The sequence below is a fragment of the Mauremys reevesii genome, linkage group 3 (genome assembly GCF_016161935.1).
Source record: "Mauremys reevesii isolate NIE-2019 linkage group 3, ASM1616193v1, whole genome shotgun sequence".
Lineage (NCBI taxonomy): Eukaryota > Metazoa > Chordata > Testudines > Geoemydidae > Mauremys > Mauremys reevesii.
Genome location: NC_052625.1, coordinates 93,133,342 through 93,153,426, shown reverse-complemented (window position 1 = coordinate 93,153,426; position 20,085 = coordinate 93,133,342). Strand labels below are relative to the sequence as shown.

At 40.4% G+C, this 20,085-nt stretch overlaps 1 protein-coding gene across 4 annotated transcripts in view; it reads left to right on the top strand.

Annotated features, from left to right (window-relative positions):
* LOC120400663 (palmitoyltransferase ZDHHC14) overlaps positions 1-20,085 on the top strand; it is a 326,414-nt gene that overhangs the window by 252,890 nt on the left and 53,439 nt on the right. For all 4 annotated transcript variants that reach the window (XM_039529551.1, XM_039529549.1, XM_039529550.1 and 1 more), the window contains 3 exons: positions 7,720-7,806; positions 11,107-11,181; positions 12,434-12,556. In XM_039529551.1, coding sequence (XP_039385485.1) covers positions 7,720-7,806; positions 11,107-11,181; positions 12,434-12,556 — 285 coding nt within the window. The remainder of the gene's footprint in view (positions 1-7,719; positions 7,807-11,106; positions 11,182-12,433; positions 12,557-20,085) is intronic.

The following is a 20,085-nucleotide window of genomic DNA, read 5'->3' as shown; positions in this document are numbered from 1 at the left end:
CCCTGCAGCCAGTTGCACAGTGGGATAGTTACCACAATGTACTGTTATCTTTGCCATAGCAAGAGCTGCTAATGTGGCTGTGCTGCAGTGTCACAAGGAGCACAGTGTGGACATGCAACAGCGGTTTAATTCCAGCGGTTTAATAAAAGTGGTATAACTTGTGGTGCAGAAACTTGCCTGTGTAGACATACCCTGTGGATATGTCTGCACTACAAACCTAAGTCGACCTAATATAGGTTGACTTACAGCCACTGCAATAATTACTGTGGTGGTGCATGCCCACACTAACCTCCTTGAGTCAGTGGTGTATGTCCTCACCAGGAACACATCAACTGACCTAAGAGGGGCAGTGTGGGTTGCTGAGAGCCCAGTGTCTCGGCTCTGCTGGCAGAAGCCTGGCTGCCCCACAGGCTCCCGGGGTCCTGGCTGGCTGTCTGCCCCTCCCTCCACAATCCCTTCCCCTGTTCCACGCTGGGAGCGGGGGAAGCCACCCAGGGCTTTTTGTCCCCCTGTTCACTGACCCATGAAATTGACAAGGTGGTCCGGCTCCTGGTAGGGAGTGGGTGGGGAAGGCTGCTCAGGCTTTTTACCCTGGTTCCTAGCAGGGAGCAGGGTCCAGCCACCCAGTTCTTGAAGAGAGCTGGGCTCTAGCTGCCTGGCTTTCTTGGTAATTTCAGGCTTCTTCTGTGAAATTGACAAGCTAGCCAATACACACTGCATTGCCCTAATTATGCGGACATAAGCCTTAAGCCTCTCCTGGAGGTGGAGTTATGTTTGTGTACTTAGGGCACTTATATTGGTGGGAAGAAGGCTGTAGTTTAGACACTGACATAAATTAGGTCGACATAAGCTGCCTTAAGTTGACCTAACTAGTGTAGACCAGCCCTGAGGAAACCATACAAGAAGTTTTGGGCAGGAGAGAGGAAGGGGATGGATCAGCCAAGGCCAGAGAAGGCTCCATATTTGAGAAGAGAACCCATACGCTGCAGCAGAAGGAGCCTAGGTGGCTCAAAAGGGCCCTGACCCCAGCACAAAGAATGCTCAGAAAGTGGTGAGGGAACTGAAGCAGAGAAATGTGTGTAGTGTTTTTTTTTTTTATAGATCTATGTATTTTTCATGCTATTAAGAAAAAGACTCTGGTTTTAGAATGCTGTACAAAATCGGTTTGTGTGTTAAGTTAATGCTGTTCACATGCCCCTTGACGAGGTAAACTGTAGGTCCAGAATACCCACATGGCTGGACTTCTGGGAGAGGTTGTGTTTAAGTTATGGGGGAGACTGAGGGGTCACACTCATTCCAGGGGTTGGGCTGTGTGGTAACAGCTATCAGGAGAGGAGTACTAGATAAAAGATCTGCATCCTGAGAGGGTGCTGAGAGGCCCCACAATAGAAACAGTGCATAGGCCTAAAACATCTGGGGGTTCAGTGGCTGAATCCCCTCACCACAGTCTGGTGAGTGGCCCAGAAGGTGCTAGTTTAGGTCTATACAGCTTCAATTAAGTCAGTGATCATTTTGGGGATTGTTCTCAATTCTCTGCCCCTCAATTGTTAGTCCTTTCATACTTAATTCCCTGTTAGACAACTGTAGTGTACTGGGTAGAAAACTAACATACTAACTTAAAAAAGTTTTTTTTAAAAAATCCATTTTTACATAGCTTGATGGCAAAAGTCAGGATATGTATGGTGAGCTATTAAGATGGAAGTTGTCCAAAATCTTGGCTTTTGGAAACAGTTTGCAAATAGGTGTAAGAAGAGGAAAATAATACTGTAGACTCTGATGAAATGTGTTCTTAACTGTCATGTGAATCATTCTTGTTAAAAGTTCCTTATCCATATTTCTGTGCAAAAGACTTGAAGGTACTTGGAGAACATTTTCTTTTGTACATTTTCTCTCTTGTTTCACTGCCTGTTAAATCTATAATCTGAGACAAATGACAGGTGGTCAGAGAGCTTCAGGATGATGTTTGCAAAACTCCTGGATGATTTTCCTGTAATACATTCTAATAGCTTACAAGCTTGCATAAAAAAATTTAGTGATTTTTTTTAATTATTATTTCTTCTTTTAAAAACATCTAATCAACTTCCCTTACCACTTGTATTGGAACCATAAGCTTTGAGATACTCAGGCTATGTACACACAACCATTTATGTTGGGTTGTGAATAAGCCACTCCCCTGAGCGATGTAAGTTACACCAACCTAAGCACCGGTGTGAACAGCGCTATGTTGGTGGGAGATCTTCTCCCGCTGACATAGTTACTGCTGCTTGTGGGAGCTGGAGTAGTTAAGTTGACCAGAGAGCTCTCCCTGTTGGCTTAGAGCATCTGCACTAACAGCGCTATCAGGGAACAGCTGCAGGCTCTGTAGTGCAGCCATAGCCTCAGTTGTGGTTCTGTAGCCTCAGATCTGCCCACACATGGGTTGATTTCAGTTATATTTTTACATCTTGCTACTAATTTGTAACTTTGCAGGAGAGAGTCTGTTTAGATCTAAAATACTTGTGGGTATGTAGAAATCAAAATATGGATTAAAAAGTCATATTACTGTATACAAGCAGAAGATTAATAACTTATTTCTGTATAATGGTTTTCTTTTTGAAGGACCTCAAAATGCTTTATAGGTTAAATATGTTCATATAATTCATACCAATAAAAGATGGCCCAGGATAGAAGACTCTGGAGATCTGTGGTTGGCGGCCCATACCCCGGTTGGGGTGACGGGCATGAATGATGAATGATGATGAGCTATCTTATTGCTACATTATAGTTATACCAAGCAAAATTGATGATATTCAGAATTTCTGAAAAATAACATCAATTTTGACAGTATGGACCATTTCCTATTGGAAAGTGCAGTTCTGTTGAAATTGAAATACTTTATGAAATGGTTTGGATTTCACAGCAACTTCATTTTGGAGAAATGAAGAAATAATGTCAGGAAAAACTTTTCCTGCAACATCAAAACATCCCATGTAGACAGTTTTTAGAATGAAACGGGTTTTTTGTTTTGAAATTACTTCATTTTGAATTTTTAAATGTGTTATAAGATAAAATGAAAAAACTCATTCAATCATAATATTTTGATCAAGCTGAAACAAATTTTTTTAAATTTTCTGTTGCAGAGAATTTTGACACTTTTTTTGGTTTCGTTCTTATTTTGAAATCTCAAAATGCTTTGCCAAATGGAATTTCTGTCCTCTGTCCAGCTCTATTTGCAGTCTAAGTCAATTCAAGATGTAAGAAGTGAATCTAATGATATAAGTTGAGGAGGGGGGAGGATACACAGATTGTATGTAAGGAATTGGAATTTGAAGAAGTTGGTTGAAATAGCCCATACCATGCAGACACCATTTGTGTTTGAAAATGTATTGTTGCTCACTCTTTGATTTTTCTCACACATGCACACTGCTAAAAAGCAAGTTGTGTTTTGTGTTGGTTTTGTCAAATTCATTATTAGGGATTCAGAACATAATACACATTCTAAAAATGCTTAATATTGCTGTTACAGCCCTGGCTGAGTATCCCTAGTGGACAGTCACCAGTCTGTTGTATGGAACCCAATGTTTCGACCCCACATGTTCCTAAGGCCATTGGATCTGAGCAGCATCCAGACATAGTCTCTAGTTCTGGCCTCTCAGGTACACTCTCCGGGGACAGACTCTCTGTTTGGCACCCCTCTGTGGAAATGGTGGGACCCTGCATTCTAGCTGCCGTAAGGTCTGAAGACCAATTCTGAGCCTCCACAAGTTTCCACAGAAGTTGATACATGCTCTCTCCAGAGCTGCAGCCTCATGGGCACTCTGGTGTATCATTTAACCCTTCGGGGATACGTGGCAGATAAAGTAAGTAACACGCAGGTTTTGCAACGGAACATCTTAAATGCTCTCTCCCTCCTCTTTTGCCCCCTCCTCTCTTCCCAGAAAGCACAAGAGATTTGCAGACCTATGGGAAAAACAATGAACATATGCAGGCAATTCTCTCCCTCAAGGGTCCTCTTTCCTCTTTGGAGTCCTTTGGAGTTTGGTCAGTATCCTTTAGGTGGGGGGCAGGTGCCTCTGGCCCTCCACTCCTCCTGCTCTAATTCTCTGGTTCTGGCAATGGTCTGGCCTCTTGCAAGAAAGCCTGTCCTTTCTTAAAAGCAGGGTCTGACACCTCTTCCTGTTTCTCTTTCCACCTGAGGATTTTTGATTTTCCCTTCTGATAAAGGGTCATTAGAAGTTAATGGCTGAGCCTGGCAGCCCAATGGAACAATTAGGGTAAGACTGTTCAATTTGTTGATGGCTCTGTTGCATATTCATGGGAGTTTTAATTCACACTGAAGGTTATAGTCAGAAGTGGAGTTCAAAAAAATCAAATGTGATTCATAAGTTTACATAGACAGATTCCCCAATCTGTCACAATTGCCTACAAGGTTTTTTAAGCAGTATTTCTTGTAGTGGGATATACCCCTCATCACTTGTTCTGAGGCCACTGTAATGCCCATAGCATAGACATGGCCTCAGAAAGAACAGAACGGTCAGTTGAAAGGTGTGTTAACTACTTATGCTAAACAATCTGTTGCGCCTTGCATTTAGCTGTGACAGTTGGGGTAAGTCTATGCTGCAGTTAAAAGCCTGTGGCTGGCCCATGTCAGCTGACTTGGGTTTGCAGGGGTTCAGGCTAAGGGGCTGTTTTAATTGTGATGTAGATACTTGGGCTGCAGCCTGAGCTCTGGGACCCTCTCAGGGGTCCTAGAGCCTGGGGTCCAACCCATACCTGAAAGTCTACACCACAATTAAACAGCCCCTTAGCCTGAACCCCTGTGAGCCCGATTCAGTGGTATGCACCAGCCGTGGGTTTTAATTGCAGTGTAGACATAACTTCTGAGTATGTTTCCCAGACCTGAAGAACAGCTCTGTGTAAACTCGGAAGCCTCTCTCTCTCTCTCTCTCTCTCTCTCTCTCACCCACCAACAGAAGCTGGTCCAGGAACAGACACTGCCTCACTCATCTTGCCTCTGCGTTCAAGTGACAGCTAAGGGCTAACATAACAGTTTACAGATGGGTGAACAATGTAAATGTCAACGAGGGAGAGAGACTTAGGATAGTACAGGGGGTGATAACTAGGAACAGTTGGTAAAATTAAGGAAAGTTTTGGGTTTTTTTTTGTTTTTTAGTATGAATATCAGGATATGGTTTAGTCTCCTAAAGAAAGTCACAGAAGTTCCATCACTTAATTTAAAACTAGCTTAAAAATCACTAGGCTAAAAAATGCACACTAGGGAGCAATCCTGCATAGGCTTGATGCCCTGCTAGATATTCATTCTAGCTAATCTCAGCCATTTTGGGCTTAACCTACTAAGCGTTGGTTTCTAACTTATTTTATTCTTCTCCACCACTCTTCCCCCACCCCCCCAAAGGAATGGGTTACTTCATGAACAACACTAATAGAAATTGTTTATTAGTTAACTACATACTGCATATGATAAATGTACAGCTTGTGGTTAAATTTTACTGGATTAATTTGGGGACAAATTCAGGAATCACTTAATAATTTTATAGTATGGTCAGCCCTTCTCTGAATCCAATAAATGTTTGAGTGCCTAGAAGTTCCTGTAACAGTTGAATTGTTACACTTTTTTGTTGGGCACCCCTGAGACCCTCTGCCACTCAGTTACCAAAAACGCAGTTTGACTCCGGAATTCATCACTCAGTTACCTTTTATTTGCCATACAGCAACACTACGCCCAAGCTGGCCAGGATCAAACCGGGAGTGGATGCAGGGTACATCACAAATCCAAAGCTACACAGCAAATCTTTTCCTTTATGTACATCTTTACTAACACTTGCATTCATGGCTATACATTGCATCACTTGTATCTAAGTTAGCCTTCCACAACATATGGTAATCTGGATGTGTCTCCATTCATAGGGAAAAATTTCCCCGTAGCGTGTAGTAAGTACAAATTTGCCCAGAAGACATGATTTCTTAAGAATGGTGTACTTGATTAAAGGAGAAGAGAGAATTTAATAGCTTGATGTAATGTTCGTGTAATGTAGATATGGCATTAGGGTTCAAATTTGCATGGTTTTTTGTTTTCCCATTTTTGCTTCTCTTTAAGCGTACCTACTTAAAACACTATCTTATATTTTATTTTAGGCTTTACAGAAAAATTTCTCTCTGTACTGACACTAACCATGAGAAATTTTACAGCTAAAATGAATCTTCAATTTGAGGTTGGATATGAGAGCAAAATCTGTGGGGATGCTAGCGTGCCTACATAATGACCACAAAGCAATGTGTTACACCAGTATTCTGTGCTGGTGCTCTCTTGCTTTCCCTCCCTCTGCAGCCTTAGGGTTTGTCTACATGGTGGGGTAATGTGCTCGATAGGGATGTGATTTCTAAAGCCCTCCCCGTTATGGGATCTTAGATCCTGAGTTCCAGACCAAGCCCAAAACTGAGTGAGAGGCAGGCAGGGAGGCTCCGTTTGGAGTGCCGACAGCTAATGCTTGCTTGAAGAGAGAGGCAGTGGCAGGGGAGAGGGTGTTGGGGTCCGGATCGGCTGCTTCTCTTGTCCATGAGGAAAAAAGGAAACAGCTGCTGTTTGCTTTCAGTGAGTGAGAGAGAGAGGCGGGGGAAAAGGGGGTTCTGAACTTACAAGACAGCATGCTGATACACTCTCAGCACTCCAAAAACCCACTCTCTCTCCCCCCACGCTCCCTGTCACATTCCACCCCCATTTGAAAAGCATGTTGCAGTCACTTGAATGCTGGGATAGCTGCCCATAGTGCACCGCTCCCAATGCAGCTGCAAATGTGGCCACGACAGTGCGCTGTTAGCTGTCAGTGTGGACAGATTGCAGCGCTTTCCCTACTCAGCTGTACGAAGGCGGGTTTAACTCACAGCACTGTACATCTGCAAGTGTAGCCATACCCTTAGGTTAGGTTTTTAAACAAATTAAGTTGAACTACAGTTAGGCAAAGGCCAATGCCAAAGGTCAGCACTGACAACATTCTTTGGGGATGTGTATTCTAGTTAAGTTAAAACTAGTATTGTTCAGTATTTATTTCCTCAAACTTACAAGAGGAACAATCACAATAAATGAATTGTAAGATTATCTAGTTTCATGTTGATTTATGTATAGCTGTGGTTACCTGAAAGTTTAAGAACTTCAGATGAGTATGACTTTTGTATCCTCTTTTTGAAATGCCCACTTCAAAAAACAGTCCTCCTGCATGAGTCAGAGTAGAAGTGTTTCCTACAGAATAGCACATTAGGGAACTGATTTTCTTCTGCCTCTAGCAGTGAAAGACGACCTGCTAAAAATCAGAGTAGAGCTCTCACTTTAGTTCTACCAATAGGTCCTGCATGCTGCGGACAGTGGTTTATTTGGCTGCTTGCTAAGATGTAATCCTTTGGCTGTAGAATCAGATAATTGCTGTTTGCCTTCTTCAGAGAGCTATATATCACAGATCCTGATTTGTGGGGGTGGCTTTGTTTTTTGATGCATTTTAAATCTGGAAGCAGATTTTGGCATTGACATTTTCAAGTTCAAATGCACATTGTATTAAGATTTGTGTGATACGTCACCTGTGTTGCTTGTCCCACACCCTTCCTTCCTCCCACCCAACCATTTCTCTTAATGGTTATGAATCATGAAGTTCTGCTGATATTTTCCAACATGAATGCTGAATATTTAAATGTAGAATATTGTCACTGATAGATTCTTTCTGCCCATAGGCTCGGGTGATGTATGACTTTGCTGCTGAACCTGGAAACAATGAGCTGACGGTTAACGAAGGGGAGATCATCATAATTACCAATCCGGTAAGAGAAATCTAATGGAAACCAGGCTACAATGCACTGACCTACTTCTAGGGGTTTGTGCTCAAAAGAGAGGTTGAGTGGCATCTAATAGGAAAGCTCTTGCACACTTTCCCTTCCTCCCTCTAGGGTAAAGGCAAATAAATTAAATGCAAAAGACTGTTCCAGTAATGGTAAATTTAAATTAATAAAAGCAAGCTCAGAGGACAATTAGGCTTGACTTTACTCCTCTGTACCTAGGCATGTTAGTGGTCTCTGATCAGTATTGTCCTCTCGTACCATCTGTACTTTAGTGCCATGTCACAAGAACATGTGAATGATAGTGACACCATTAAACCTTAATTTATTGTCTTTTTTTTGGGTTGAGGTAGTTATTCAGCATTTTTATGTAGTCTCTCTGTTTTTGCACTGATTGTTTGTATTTCAATGGTCCATTCTAAAATACTGATGAATTTCATCTTAAAACATTTTTCACATTCAAATCCAAATGTTGTCCAAATGCAAAGATGCCAGTTTACATGGAGGCTTTAACACAGCAAAACTTCTGTCTCTAATTGATCCTTTTATTGTTAGGGTAGTGTTCATGGAATGGGAGAGAAATATTAAAGCTCTGATCTTGTAAAAAGCTTAAGCTTTATGCAAAACTTTGTGCCGTCTGAGTAGTTTCATTAATTTAAATGGGATTATTCAAGTGGTATGAGGTTCTCTACAAGCTTAAGTCTTTGCAGAATCAACAATTTTGACTTCCCTAACTAAATATCAATCAGATTTTAGGAAATTTTTAAAATCTTTTCTACCAGAATTACTGGCAACACTTGCAAACATATATTATTTTTTAATTCACACTTGTTATTATTTATGCTGTGTGTATTTTTGTTGTTTTTATATTTCACTCATCTTGGCTAGTGAAAGAATAGTTTTTGCTGTTAGTCCATTGTTGTTAGTCCATAGTCTCATAGTAAAGCTCTATAACGGGTTGTTGAAGCTCGGTAGGAATAGATTTTACTTCTGTACGAACACTTTAATTGAAATTTGGAATCCATAAAAAGTAATGAAAACATTTCTATCAAGTTTTGTAGAAAACTTTTTCTTTTGTAATAAGTTAGAGTAGCTCTACACTGCAATGTAAGCCCGTGCTTGGGTCTGGGCTCAAGCCCTAACCCCTCTTATGTCTACACTTTAATTGTGCTAACCCAGGGCTCGAACTTGGGGTCCAGGCCCCTGGGGGGTCTGAGCTCTATTTAAGCTGGGATCCAGGGTACAAGCCCTATTGCTTTGCAATGTAGACTGAGCCCTGCTTGACTTGCGTCCTGGGAGTCAGCCAGAAGTATCCCACAGTTCCTTGAGCCAACTTCCTTAGTCCTCTCTCTCTCTCTCCCCCAACAATCTGCAGTTCAATCTGTTAAAAATGGAAGCCACCCCCTCTTTGCAAAAGCAGCAGCTCAGGTCAGTGTTAACCCATTCTCTTCTGCTCACTGAGCTGCAAGCGTGCTATCAGAGAACCCCCTCGGTTTGCAGTGGAGAGTAAACTGATCAAGACTTCTATAGAGCAAGCTTCGGCTTGATGATAATGTGCAGAATAGGCAGTACAGTTTTCCCACAGTGCACCATGCTCCTAGGGCTAGAGCAGCCACATGTGGTGGGGTGGGCAATAGGGACTTTGGGATATGGTTACTTTGACTCAGGTCTGCGCATTGCAGTGCGGATGCCTGAGCCCTAAGTTTGAGCATGGGTTAGAAAAGCCTTTATGTAGGTTTAAAATACCATGTAGACACTCAAGCCCAGGGTTTCCTAACACCGGTCAGTTGACTCGAGTCCCACTAACCCAAGGCTTGCATTGCAATGTAGACATACCCTTAATGTCCAAGCATCTGTCTTGTGCACCAATCGAAGGTGGCCTTTAGTTTTGGGTCCTGGTTCATCAAAGCACTTTAGCGAATTATAATTCCTATTGAAGTCATTGGAACTAGCATATACTTAATTTCAAGCACTTGCTTAAATGCTTCGCAGAGTTAGGGCGCTGGTGAAGAACAGGTGCCAGAGAGCATCAACAGAAGTGTTTTCAAAAGGTGTAGTGCTAGACTTTTGAGAACTTCAGGAAACTGCTTATTCAGTGGCTTAGCTTGGTTCACATTGATCAGGCAACCTGTGTGTAAATATTAGCAGATCATTCAAACAAACAAAAACCTTCAAAAATTGTTTCAGTGAGTGTTAACTGCACCTTTGTTTGTATATAAATCTCTCTTCAGTAAGATGTAATTGAAGATTTGTCATCAATATAAATCTCCATTTATCTTCATATAAACTTTATTTGATTTTGTTTTTTTCACTTAATATACTGAAAATAAATATATATTTAAACAGGTGAGATTCAGAAATTTGCAGGTCAACAGAGATTCTTTAGCATACACAGGCCTAATTTACCATGTATGAATCAGCTCATTATGGTTGAGAGACATTTCGATTTCTAATAGGCCCAGTTTATTCCTGGTCATGTTGTCCTGATATCAGCCCTAGTCAACTTCATTTATGAAGGCTGCAAAGCCTGAAGTATCTTGTTCTTTAGTATACGTATTATGGTAGTGTCTAGTGGCTCCAGTGAGGTCTAGCGCCTCTCCCCACCCTTGTCTTATGCACTGTACAACACTTTGCAAGAAGCAGTTTCTGGCTCCAAGAGCTTACAAACTAGACAGACAAGAAAAAGGATGGGAGAGACTATTCTCTGAGTTCTTTGGTGTGGCATTCACCTGCCATAACGCATGAGACAGTCCTTACTCTTCCTGCAGTTCCCTGCCTCCATTCAGTTCCAACATCTGCAGCAAATGAGGTGGGGATCCTACAAACAGCTTCAGTGACTATGCAACTCTGGTTCATTCCCTGAGCATTGTCTGTCCTGTGTGTTGAATGAGGCAGGGGTACTGTACGAACAGTATGTGTTCATGTAATTCAAGTCTTTTATCATCATGCATGTACACAAGGGGGATGAATTAAGGTTGTGTGCGCAACCTTAATTTTTCAAGTTCTTTTGACTTTGCAAGCTAATGTTATGTTAACTTAGCTTTTTAATACTTTCCTACAAGTTAAAATTCACAACAGCTATGTGAGGGAGGCCCAGTCAATATTATCCTCCTCTTGTAATGAGAAAATTGATGCTCTGAAAGGTTTAAATCAATTTGCCCAAGTTCTCAGTCACACCTTTCTCTCAAATACTATTTTCAAGTATCAACTAAAAAATCATAATAGATGCTGAAGTATGCTTTAATCTAGAGAAAATTTGTATAATGCTTATTTTTATTTCTTTAGGACATAGGTGGAGGTTGGTTGGAAGGAAAAAACAGCAAAGGAGAGAGGGGACTTGTTCCAACAGATTATGTTGAAGTAAGAGACCACCATATTACAATACAGAAAAACTTGGTAAAGCAGAGCTAAAGCAGATTCCATGCTTTTATTTGTTTATTTCTTTTAATATTGGAAACCTTCATTTAATTCTCTAGACTGAAGCCCCGATGAAAGATGGCAGTACTTAATTCCACTAAAACTCATTTGTATTAATAGTTTAGAACAGTGGTTCTTAACCTGGGGTGCACGCACACCCTGGGGGTGTGAGATGGCCTTTCTGGGGGCACGAGACATGCCAGATTTTTTTTTTTTAAGAAGGTAAATCATCCAAAAAACAAATTAAGCACAGGCACGTAAGTACAACTACTTTGTTTCATCAAACCTATGCATTTATTAACGTTATACATTTTTTAACGATTACTGTAATATACAAACCAAAAATACATCTAGATTTAAAGAACTGACCTACGTCAATAATTTTTGATACGGGGTGCGAGAACATATTTTGAGAACCAAAGGAGTGCAGACTGCAGTAAAGGTTAAGAACCACTGGTTTAGAAGGTCAGAGTAAACACGTGTCTGCATACCATATACAAATACTTTTTTTTTTTTTTTTTAAAGTCAAGTGATCATATCATACTTACTGCCTATTCTAAGGATAGAGAGTGGATATAGTAACTTCTGGTAAATGCTGACTTTTCAGTGCTGCCTAGTGTACTGTATCTCCTTTAGAGAAAGGAGAAGTTATAAGTAGAGGAGATTGCTAATCTGTAAAATGTTAATTTCACTGACAAACTGTCACTGGTAGTTCACAAGAGAACCAAAAATAATACGCACATCCTGTTCCAGAATAATTGAACAACTACAAGAATGAGGATTTATTTAAAAAAAAAAAATCTGATTCTGGTGTAGGCTCCCCCCCCCCCCGCCGCCAAATTATGTAGTGATGCAACTAACAGGACATTGCCTGTTACATGGCCATACAAAAATAGACTTCTTCCTGTCCTCTTCCAGTCCCCATAAAACAATGGGCCTTACTTGTTGTTAATACCCAAATTTGATGTATCGTTGAATGCAGGAAGTGTACCCAGTGCTCTGAATTGTTAATTTGGAGCTGATTCTATTGTCTGCTGTTAAAGATGGAATTGTATCAACTCATTTTTAAAAATCCTTTAATTTCAGCAGTTCTGGTGACTCTGAGAACAGTTGAAATAACAACAGCATGTAAAATGATATAACTTATTTCCTATAAGAATGACAGATGTCTTAAAACAGCTTTGTCTGTTTTCAGATTCTAACTGAAGGTGCAAAAGATGGATTTCCTTGTGGCAATTCAGTAGCTGACCAAGCCTTTTTTGATTCCCTCTCCTCAAGTACAGCTCAGATCAACTCAGCTGCTAAAAACAATAACCAGGTACATCATTATTTTCTTTTTGGCACTGCAAGCATAGTAGATTCTATTGACAACGCTGCTTATGCTCCTAAGTTCTGTTACGAACACACTGGGAATGAAGGTTGTTTGTAACTCTGAAATGTTCATAACTGAACAAATTGTTATAGTTGTTCTTTCAGAAGTTTATAACTGATCATTGACTTAATACAGCTTTGAAACTTTACTATGCAGAAGAAAAATGCTGCTTTCCCTCTATTTTTTAGTAGTTTGCATTTAACACATTAGTGTACTATATTTGCTTTCTTCTTCTTCTTTTTATTTTGGTCTCTGCTGCTGCCTGATTGTATACTTCCGGTTCCAAATGATGTGTGTGGTTGCGTGGTCAGTTCGTAACTCTGAGTTTCTACTGTAAGTCCTCACAAAAAGCATGGAAAAGGCAATTGTGATGGAAGTATAAAAATCAGCTCAATTTTACAATCTTCAGCAAATTTGTTCATCTTGTGTAATTTTAGAAATGCTGCTGCTGGAAAAACTAGCATAATTCTAACATAAATTAGAAATAAGAAAATAAGCAATTATTTTTGTTGTTTTGCTTTATGCAGGAAAACCATAGAAATCTGTGAACTAAACACAACCACCTCCCTATATTTTCCTCTTTTGTACTCTGATCTTGTCAGAATGTATGCCTCCAATAATTTTGGTTTTTAGCAGCATCTGCTTGTAGAATTGCAACTTCTAAGATCTGATATTCTGACCTGTATAAAAGAACTCCACCACCTTTTCTACTTTTCTGTAGAGTGCCATGCAAGTTTGACATTGTAGAAATAATATTATACATTATTATCAAAATAACCTTTTTCAGCACTCAGCAGTAAAGGTTTTCTTTTTACTTGGCATGTCTGGATCCGGTATTTGCTGTTTGTTTACCATGACTTTATAGCAGGTCAGTTCAGGACTTAAAAAGGCCACTCAGCAGTGTGCCATTTTGTGAGTAGGAAACTATCTACCTTCTCTTATGGCTGCAAAATAATCTTCCATAGGTGAACCAATGCAGAGCTGTCTTCCTGAGTCTGTGGACAGATGACTCTGTGCTTCTGCTGCTAGCAGCAGAGTGAAACTCACAAGACCCTGCTCAGGTTCACTGCTGCTTTTGATAATCCTGTGGACTTCAGTGAAACTGACATTAGTTCTGTTTGATTTCACTCATCTGCTGCACTGAAAAACTATGAACAGTGATTATGGAGTTATTTGTGGGAAGATTTCTCAGGATGTGGGGAGGGAGAGGAGGGAAGAGGGGATCAGCTATTAGTTCCCTTCCTTTCCAAAGTCAGGAGGCTCTCAGGGTGTATGGAGAATGAAAAGAGTAAGATTCTCCCCCTTTCCACAGCCAAAGTAGGTGGAGTTTCAAATGTATCAGGCTACTGCTATCTGGAGATCAACATCATTATTTATTATTATGAATTATTATTATTTATTTGTATTACCGCAGCACTTAGGAGCCCAAGTCATAGAGACAGAATGAAAGGACTGCATTCAGCAGCATCATTTGCAGCAGTTGAGGGAGACGGGGCTGATCTTATTTGGGCACTGTCCTCGACATTACAAGAGAGTGGATATAGTAACTTCTGGTAAATGCTGACTTTTCAGTGCTGCCTAGTGTACAACATATGTTGTGTAGAGCCATCTAACATGCAGGTAGCTATGGAGTCAAATGGACATTGGTATGTTATGAATATCAACTTCAGTTCCAAAAGGAAAGAATTTTTTGTATTATTTAATCTGTAAGTGCCATATTAGGTAGGTAGCTATACTTCCCTGGAGCTCACTCTTTCAAGTCTTTTTATTAAAAAATGGAGACTTCTAGTTTAGATCTGGCCAACAACTGAGCTCAACACATTTAAGGAGATAAATGATATTTAAATACAAACTAGAGTATGTGATGGTCAAGTATCTTTTTATTTAAAAAATATTGTTGTAAATTGATTAGCTCATACCTAAGAAATTGTTTTGAAATTCTCAAATGAGAGCATGCACTCAAGGCTTGAAGAATTTCCAACATATACTTCTACGAAAAGATTAATCTCTATACTCTCCTGTCTCCCATCCTAACTAGTCATAGATATTTAGTTTCCCTTGATACATCTCCATTTCCCCAGTACATCAGTCATGCCCTCAGATGGTCTACTAATGACGTTTCCTTGCTCCATTAATGCTGACTCCAAATCACTTCTGCTTTTGAAAATCACTCCTCACTTCTCCCCCTGCTGTCCCCGCCCTCCAAAAATAAAAGTTCTACTTCCTGCTCTGGCTCTCCTGGCACACAGGAGGGCCTTGGTTTCTCATCTCCTCCTCAACCTGGGACCTCTGCTCCTCTCTTCCACCTCCCATCCCATGAAAATTACCGCAACTCGGCACCTGCTCTGCTCCATGTCTGCCCTTCCACATCCTGTGAAAAAAGTAGTGTCTTCAGCTGCTGTACACCCTCCTGGAAAAAGAATTAGCACTGCCTGAGTTGTTATTCCATTCCTTCCTGTCATCACCCCTGGGGGAGAGCTTTAGTGCCCATGAAACACTTGGTGCTTTCCAAACACCACTGTAGCCAACTCTCATGATTTTATGGATGTATCATGGTATTTGTTTTTCTTTAAAGCCTTAGCTCTGGAAGTCAGTTGACTTGCATGAGAATCTGTTTCTAATTTGGAAAAAAAAAAAATTTCTCATGTTTGCGGAGAAATGCTTGAAAATGTGAGTCAGATGCAGTCTAAAGGCCCCAGAACCAAGGTGGAAAATAAAAAGATTTTGATGTATTTTTTTTTTTTAACTTTCATGATTGTTAATTTTTTTGTTTGTTTGATGGCTGACTCATTTTGGAGCTGTTGAGTTTGGCGATACTGAGAGACACAGGAAGACAAGTGTCTACCTCAGCTTACGCCACTCTGATCACTTGCCTGGAACCTTTGCCTACTTACCCAAAATAACCAGGCAGGTGGGTTTTTAAAGCCCTTCATCTAGATGTGCTTTAAAAGACTGAAGTAGTCAAAATTTTGGAGCTCGTACAGTACGTACTCCCATCCTAGGTGTGCCACAGATTTAAAGTGATAACACTGCTCACACATGTACTTTCTGGTGATATGAGAGATAAAGAAAAGGAAGTTCTGCATGGAGCCCTGACAATTCTCCCGCTCTTCTTTCCTTCACCACTCTCTTTAGCCACTGGCCTTCCAGTGGTGGATTGGACAAGATTCCCAACTGCACTGCTTCTTAAAGGGACTGTATCAGCTTAAGTTACACATCTGGCCCAAAACTTTTACTTTATGATCAATAACACCAATGATTGCTGTGACTGAAAGATTAGAGAGAAGAAAACAGTTTTTTTTTCAGTGGTTACTTTGTGCATTAGACAATACTTTTTTTTAGTCAGTTTCATTGTTTCCTCCAGTTTCCTTTTTTGTTCTCTTGTGTGTATCTGCGGAGGTACCACTCAGTAGGAGGTTTCAGAGTAGCAGCCGTGTTGGTCTGTATCCGCAAAAAGAACAGGGGTACTTGTGGCACCTTAGAGACTAACACATTTATTTGACCATAAGCTTTCGTGGGCTATAGCCCACTTCATCGGACGCATAGAATGGAACATATAGTGAGGAGATTGTGTATATATATATGTCACATAAAGAGAACATGAAAAGGTGGGAGTTGTCCTACCAACTCTAAGAGGCTAATCAATGTAGTTCAAGCAGAGGGTGAGCGACGCCTGCCTCAGCTGGGGCGATCCACAGGAAGGGCCCGGCTCGGGTCCAGAGTTGCCATTGACCCCTGGGAGAGGACTGCGCCTCGTCCAGCTGTGGCTTGCACCCAGCCCCACTTTGCACCCCAGCCCGACCGACCCAGCCCTTAGAGCCAATCCTTATCCTAAAGTTACAGATCTGGCTTGCCAACTTCCCTTACCTACATTGTTCTAACATGCCAGAGGCTGTTCACCTTGGAGACCTGCTGCAGATATGGGTACGGCCTGGCACAAGATTATGCGCCTACTCTACTTGTGCTACATTGAAGACATCTTCATCATCTGGACCCATGAAAAAGAAGCCCTTGAGGAATTCCACCGTGATTTCAACAGTTTCCATCCCACCATCAACCTCAGCCTAGACCACTCCACACAAGCGGTCCATTTCCTGGACACTACTGTGCTAATAAGCGATGGTCACATAAACACCACCCTATACTGGAAACCTACTGACCACTATATTTACCTACATGCCTCCAGTTTCCATCCAGGAAACACCACATGATCCATTGTCTACAGCCAAGCTCTAAGATAACCGCATTTGCTCCAATCCATCAGACAGAGACAAACACCTACAAGATCTCTAAGCATTCTTACAACTACAATACCCACCTGCTGAAGTGAAAAAAACAGCTTGACAGAGCCAGAAGAGTACCCAGGTCACCTACTACAAGACAGGCCCAACAAAGAAAATAACAGAACGCCACTAGCCGTTGCCTTCAGCCCCCAACTAAAACCTCTCCAGTGCATCATCAAAGGTCTACAACCTATCCTGAAAGATGATCCCTCACTCTCACAGATCTTGGGAGACAGACCTGTCCTCGCTTACACACAGCCCCCCAACCTGAAGCAAATACTCACCAGTAATCACATACCACACAACAAAAACACTAGCCCAGGAACCTATCCTTGCAACAAAGCCCGATGCCAACTCTGTCCACATATCTATTCAAGTGACACCATGATGGGACTAATCACATCAGCCACGCCATCAGGGGCTTGTTCACTCTGCATATCTACCAATGTGATAGATGCCATGATGTGCCAGCAATCCCTTTCTGCCATGTACATTGGCCAAACCGGACAGTCTCTACGCAAAAGAATAAAAGGACACAAATCTGACATCAGGAACCATAACATTCAAAAACCAGTAGGAGAACACTTCAGCCTCTCTGGCCATTCAGTAACAGATTTAAAGGTGGCAATTTTGCAACAGAAAAGCTTCAAAAACAGACTCCAACGAGAAACTGCTGAACTTGAATTGATATGCAAACTAGATACTATCAACTTAGGCTTAAATAGAGACTGGGAATGACTGAGCCATTACACACATTGAATCTATTTCCCCGTGTTAAGTATCCTCACAACTTCTTGTCAAACTGTCTTAAATGGGCTATCTTGATTATCACTACAAAAGTTTTTTTTTCTCCTGCTGACAACAGTTCATCTTAATTAATTAGCCTCTTAGAGTTGGTTTGGCAACTCCCACCTTTTCATGTTCTCTGTATCTATATATATCTCCTCGCTATATGTTCCATTCTATGCATCTGATGAAGTGGGCTGTAGCCCAGAAAAGCTTATGCTGAGATAAATTTGTTAGTCTCTAAGGTGCCACAAGTACTCAGTAGGAGGGGAGAGAAAAAACATGAGAAACAGGAAAATGTGATTTGTAAAACCACAACAATTGGCAGGAGGCTGTGGGCAGATATAATATCAAACTCCTTTTAACTAGCTTTGTTTTTCTTTAATTAACTAGATTTCAAGTTTATAACCTTTTAAGTGCCCGAGATCGTGGATGTGCCTGTCCAACACTCTTCAGATCCTGCAGTCCTTGCAGGGGCCAGAAATCACTGGGGTTTTGCCCCAAGTGGCAGTGCAGACACACTAGCTTTAGACCACTAAGTGGATCAGTCCTAATGGACAAATGCATTGTATCTGCTAATCTTTTTGGAAAGGCTTCAGAATTACATAAATCACTTCAATATTTTATGTGAAAACTATTGGTACTCGTTAACACAATTTAAAATAATCTTATTTACAAGAGGGAGCTAACTTGGTGCATGCTAAACCAGATCTATATTTTAAAGTATATTTTAGAGAGGTCTTCTTCACACCTGCCATAAGCTTTCCCTTGTATACTGAAACAAAAACAATGGAATTTTCTTCAGCTTTGATTTTTGAGTCACTTCCAGGAACTGTAACCAGAATGGATTTCCTGTTATGTAAATACTGTACTTTATTCAAGATAGTTTGTCTTACACAACTGAATGATACTCATTTATTGCAAGGAATTATGTTGTCTGATCTGGAGCCAATTGTTATGTCCAGTTGTTAGTAGATTTAAAAAATGTGGACTTCATTATTGTGTTAGTTTTTTTTGGATTCTAACCAAATATTGACCTATCAGAATGATCTTCCCATTTTTTCTGAAAAGGTATTGCCTGCTTGGTAGGATCCTGTTGATCTTTGGGACGTTTCAGAATGCATGCTTGAAATACAAGTGTCTATATTTCATTCTAGTTGGCTCTGTTAAGTAATCCTTATGAATTTTCCCTTTGATGAATAGTAATGTTACTATAATCAAGGGTCTGCCAACAATTCTAATGAACACTTCCCAATTTCAGTGTTCGTATTCTAGCAGCAGAGTTTGTCAAGTGGAAAACTGGTACTGTATATAAGATCTCTTTGCATCTCACTGAACAATTATGGGATTGAGATGCTTGTTGTGCATTTATACACCTTAACTTTTAAAAAAAATGTAAACAAATATTGAGTATCCTATTTGCTTATTTCGTATTTTGAGAGGGGGAAAAAAAAAGTGAGGTACTTAACTTTGAAATAAGACCACTTTACATGTGTATTAATGACAATACAAACCAGTTGTGCCAAACATCCTTAGCAAGACAGGTATTCATTGTTCAGGTTAGGCCATATCTACTGTTATGAGCAATCTTGGTAAAACAAATAAATGCATCTCTAAGTTATTTATATGCATGATAGACCACAGTATGTGTGGCTACCAAAAAGAAGAATGCCATAATGTGTATGTTTCCACATATAGTAGCAACTCTATGGACTTTGTTATATACCTTTTTTTAAAAAGACTAAAAAAAAAGGACAAAAAATAATTGTGTGTTTTCGCTTGAATATTTTTAGTGGGTAGCAGGATTTTATCTTGAAGTAAAAGCTAGAAACATAGTATGAATAAGATTTATAAGTTCACTAGCTACTGCAGGTTAAAACTTAAAGGCTATCCTTCCTTGTGTTTATTCAGGGCATAAGCTGATCATCAGCTGTCGTTGAGGGAAAGGCTGTGTAATGTGGAGTGACTTTAGAGTATCAAGCATTCAGCTGTATGTTGGTAATGAGAAATATTTAGATAATTTGTGCCTTTTAGATTAGTTTTGCTTCCATTTTCTTGACACCACTTCTCTGATGAGGGGCAAAATTATTTCTGTCCCAAAATGACTGTATGAGTCTCTAGTTCCTGATTAAAATATGTATCCTGCAAGTTCAGCTTTTTGTGAATTGGAAGTTTTGTATCCTGTTGCAAAGTTTCTAGCATTCATTTGACAATGTTCTATGAAAATAGTTAGTGTTTTGCAGAAGTAAATGCTAAAATCAAAAAGACACTCTTCCATTCTCCACCAGTATCTCCAGGCAGACAGTTTCCTCTATAAAAATAAATTATTTTTTTCTTGGAACGAATATTTCCGTACATTGTTCAAAGAAAGTTTGAGCTAAATAGTATTGTCTGGTTTTGAGTTAT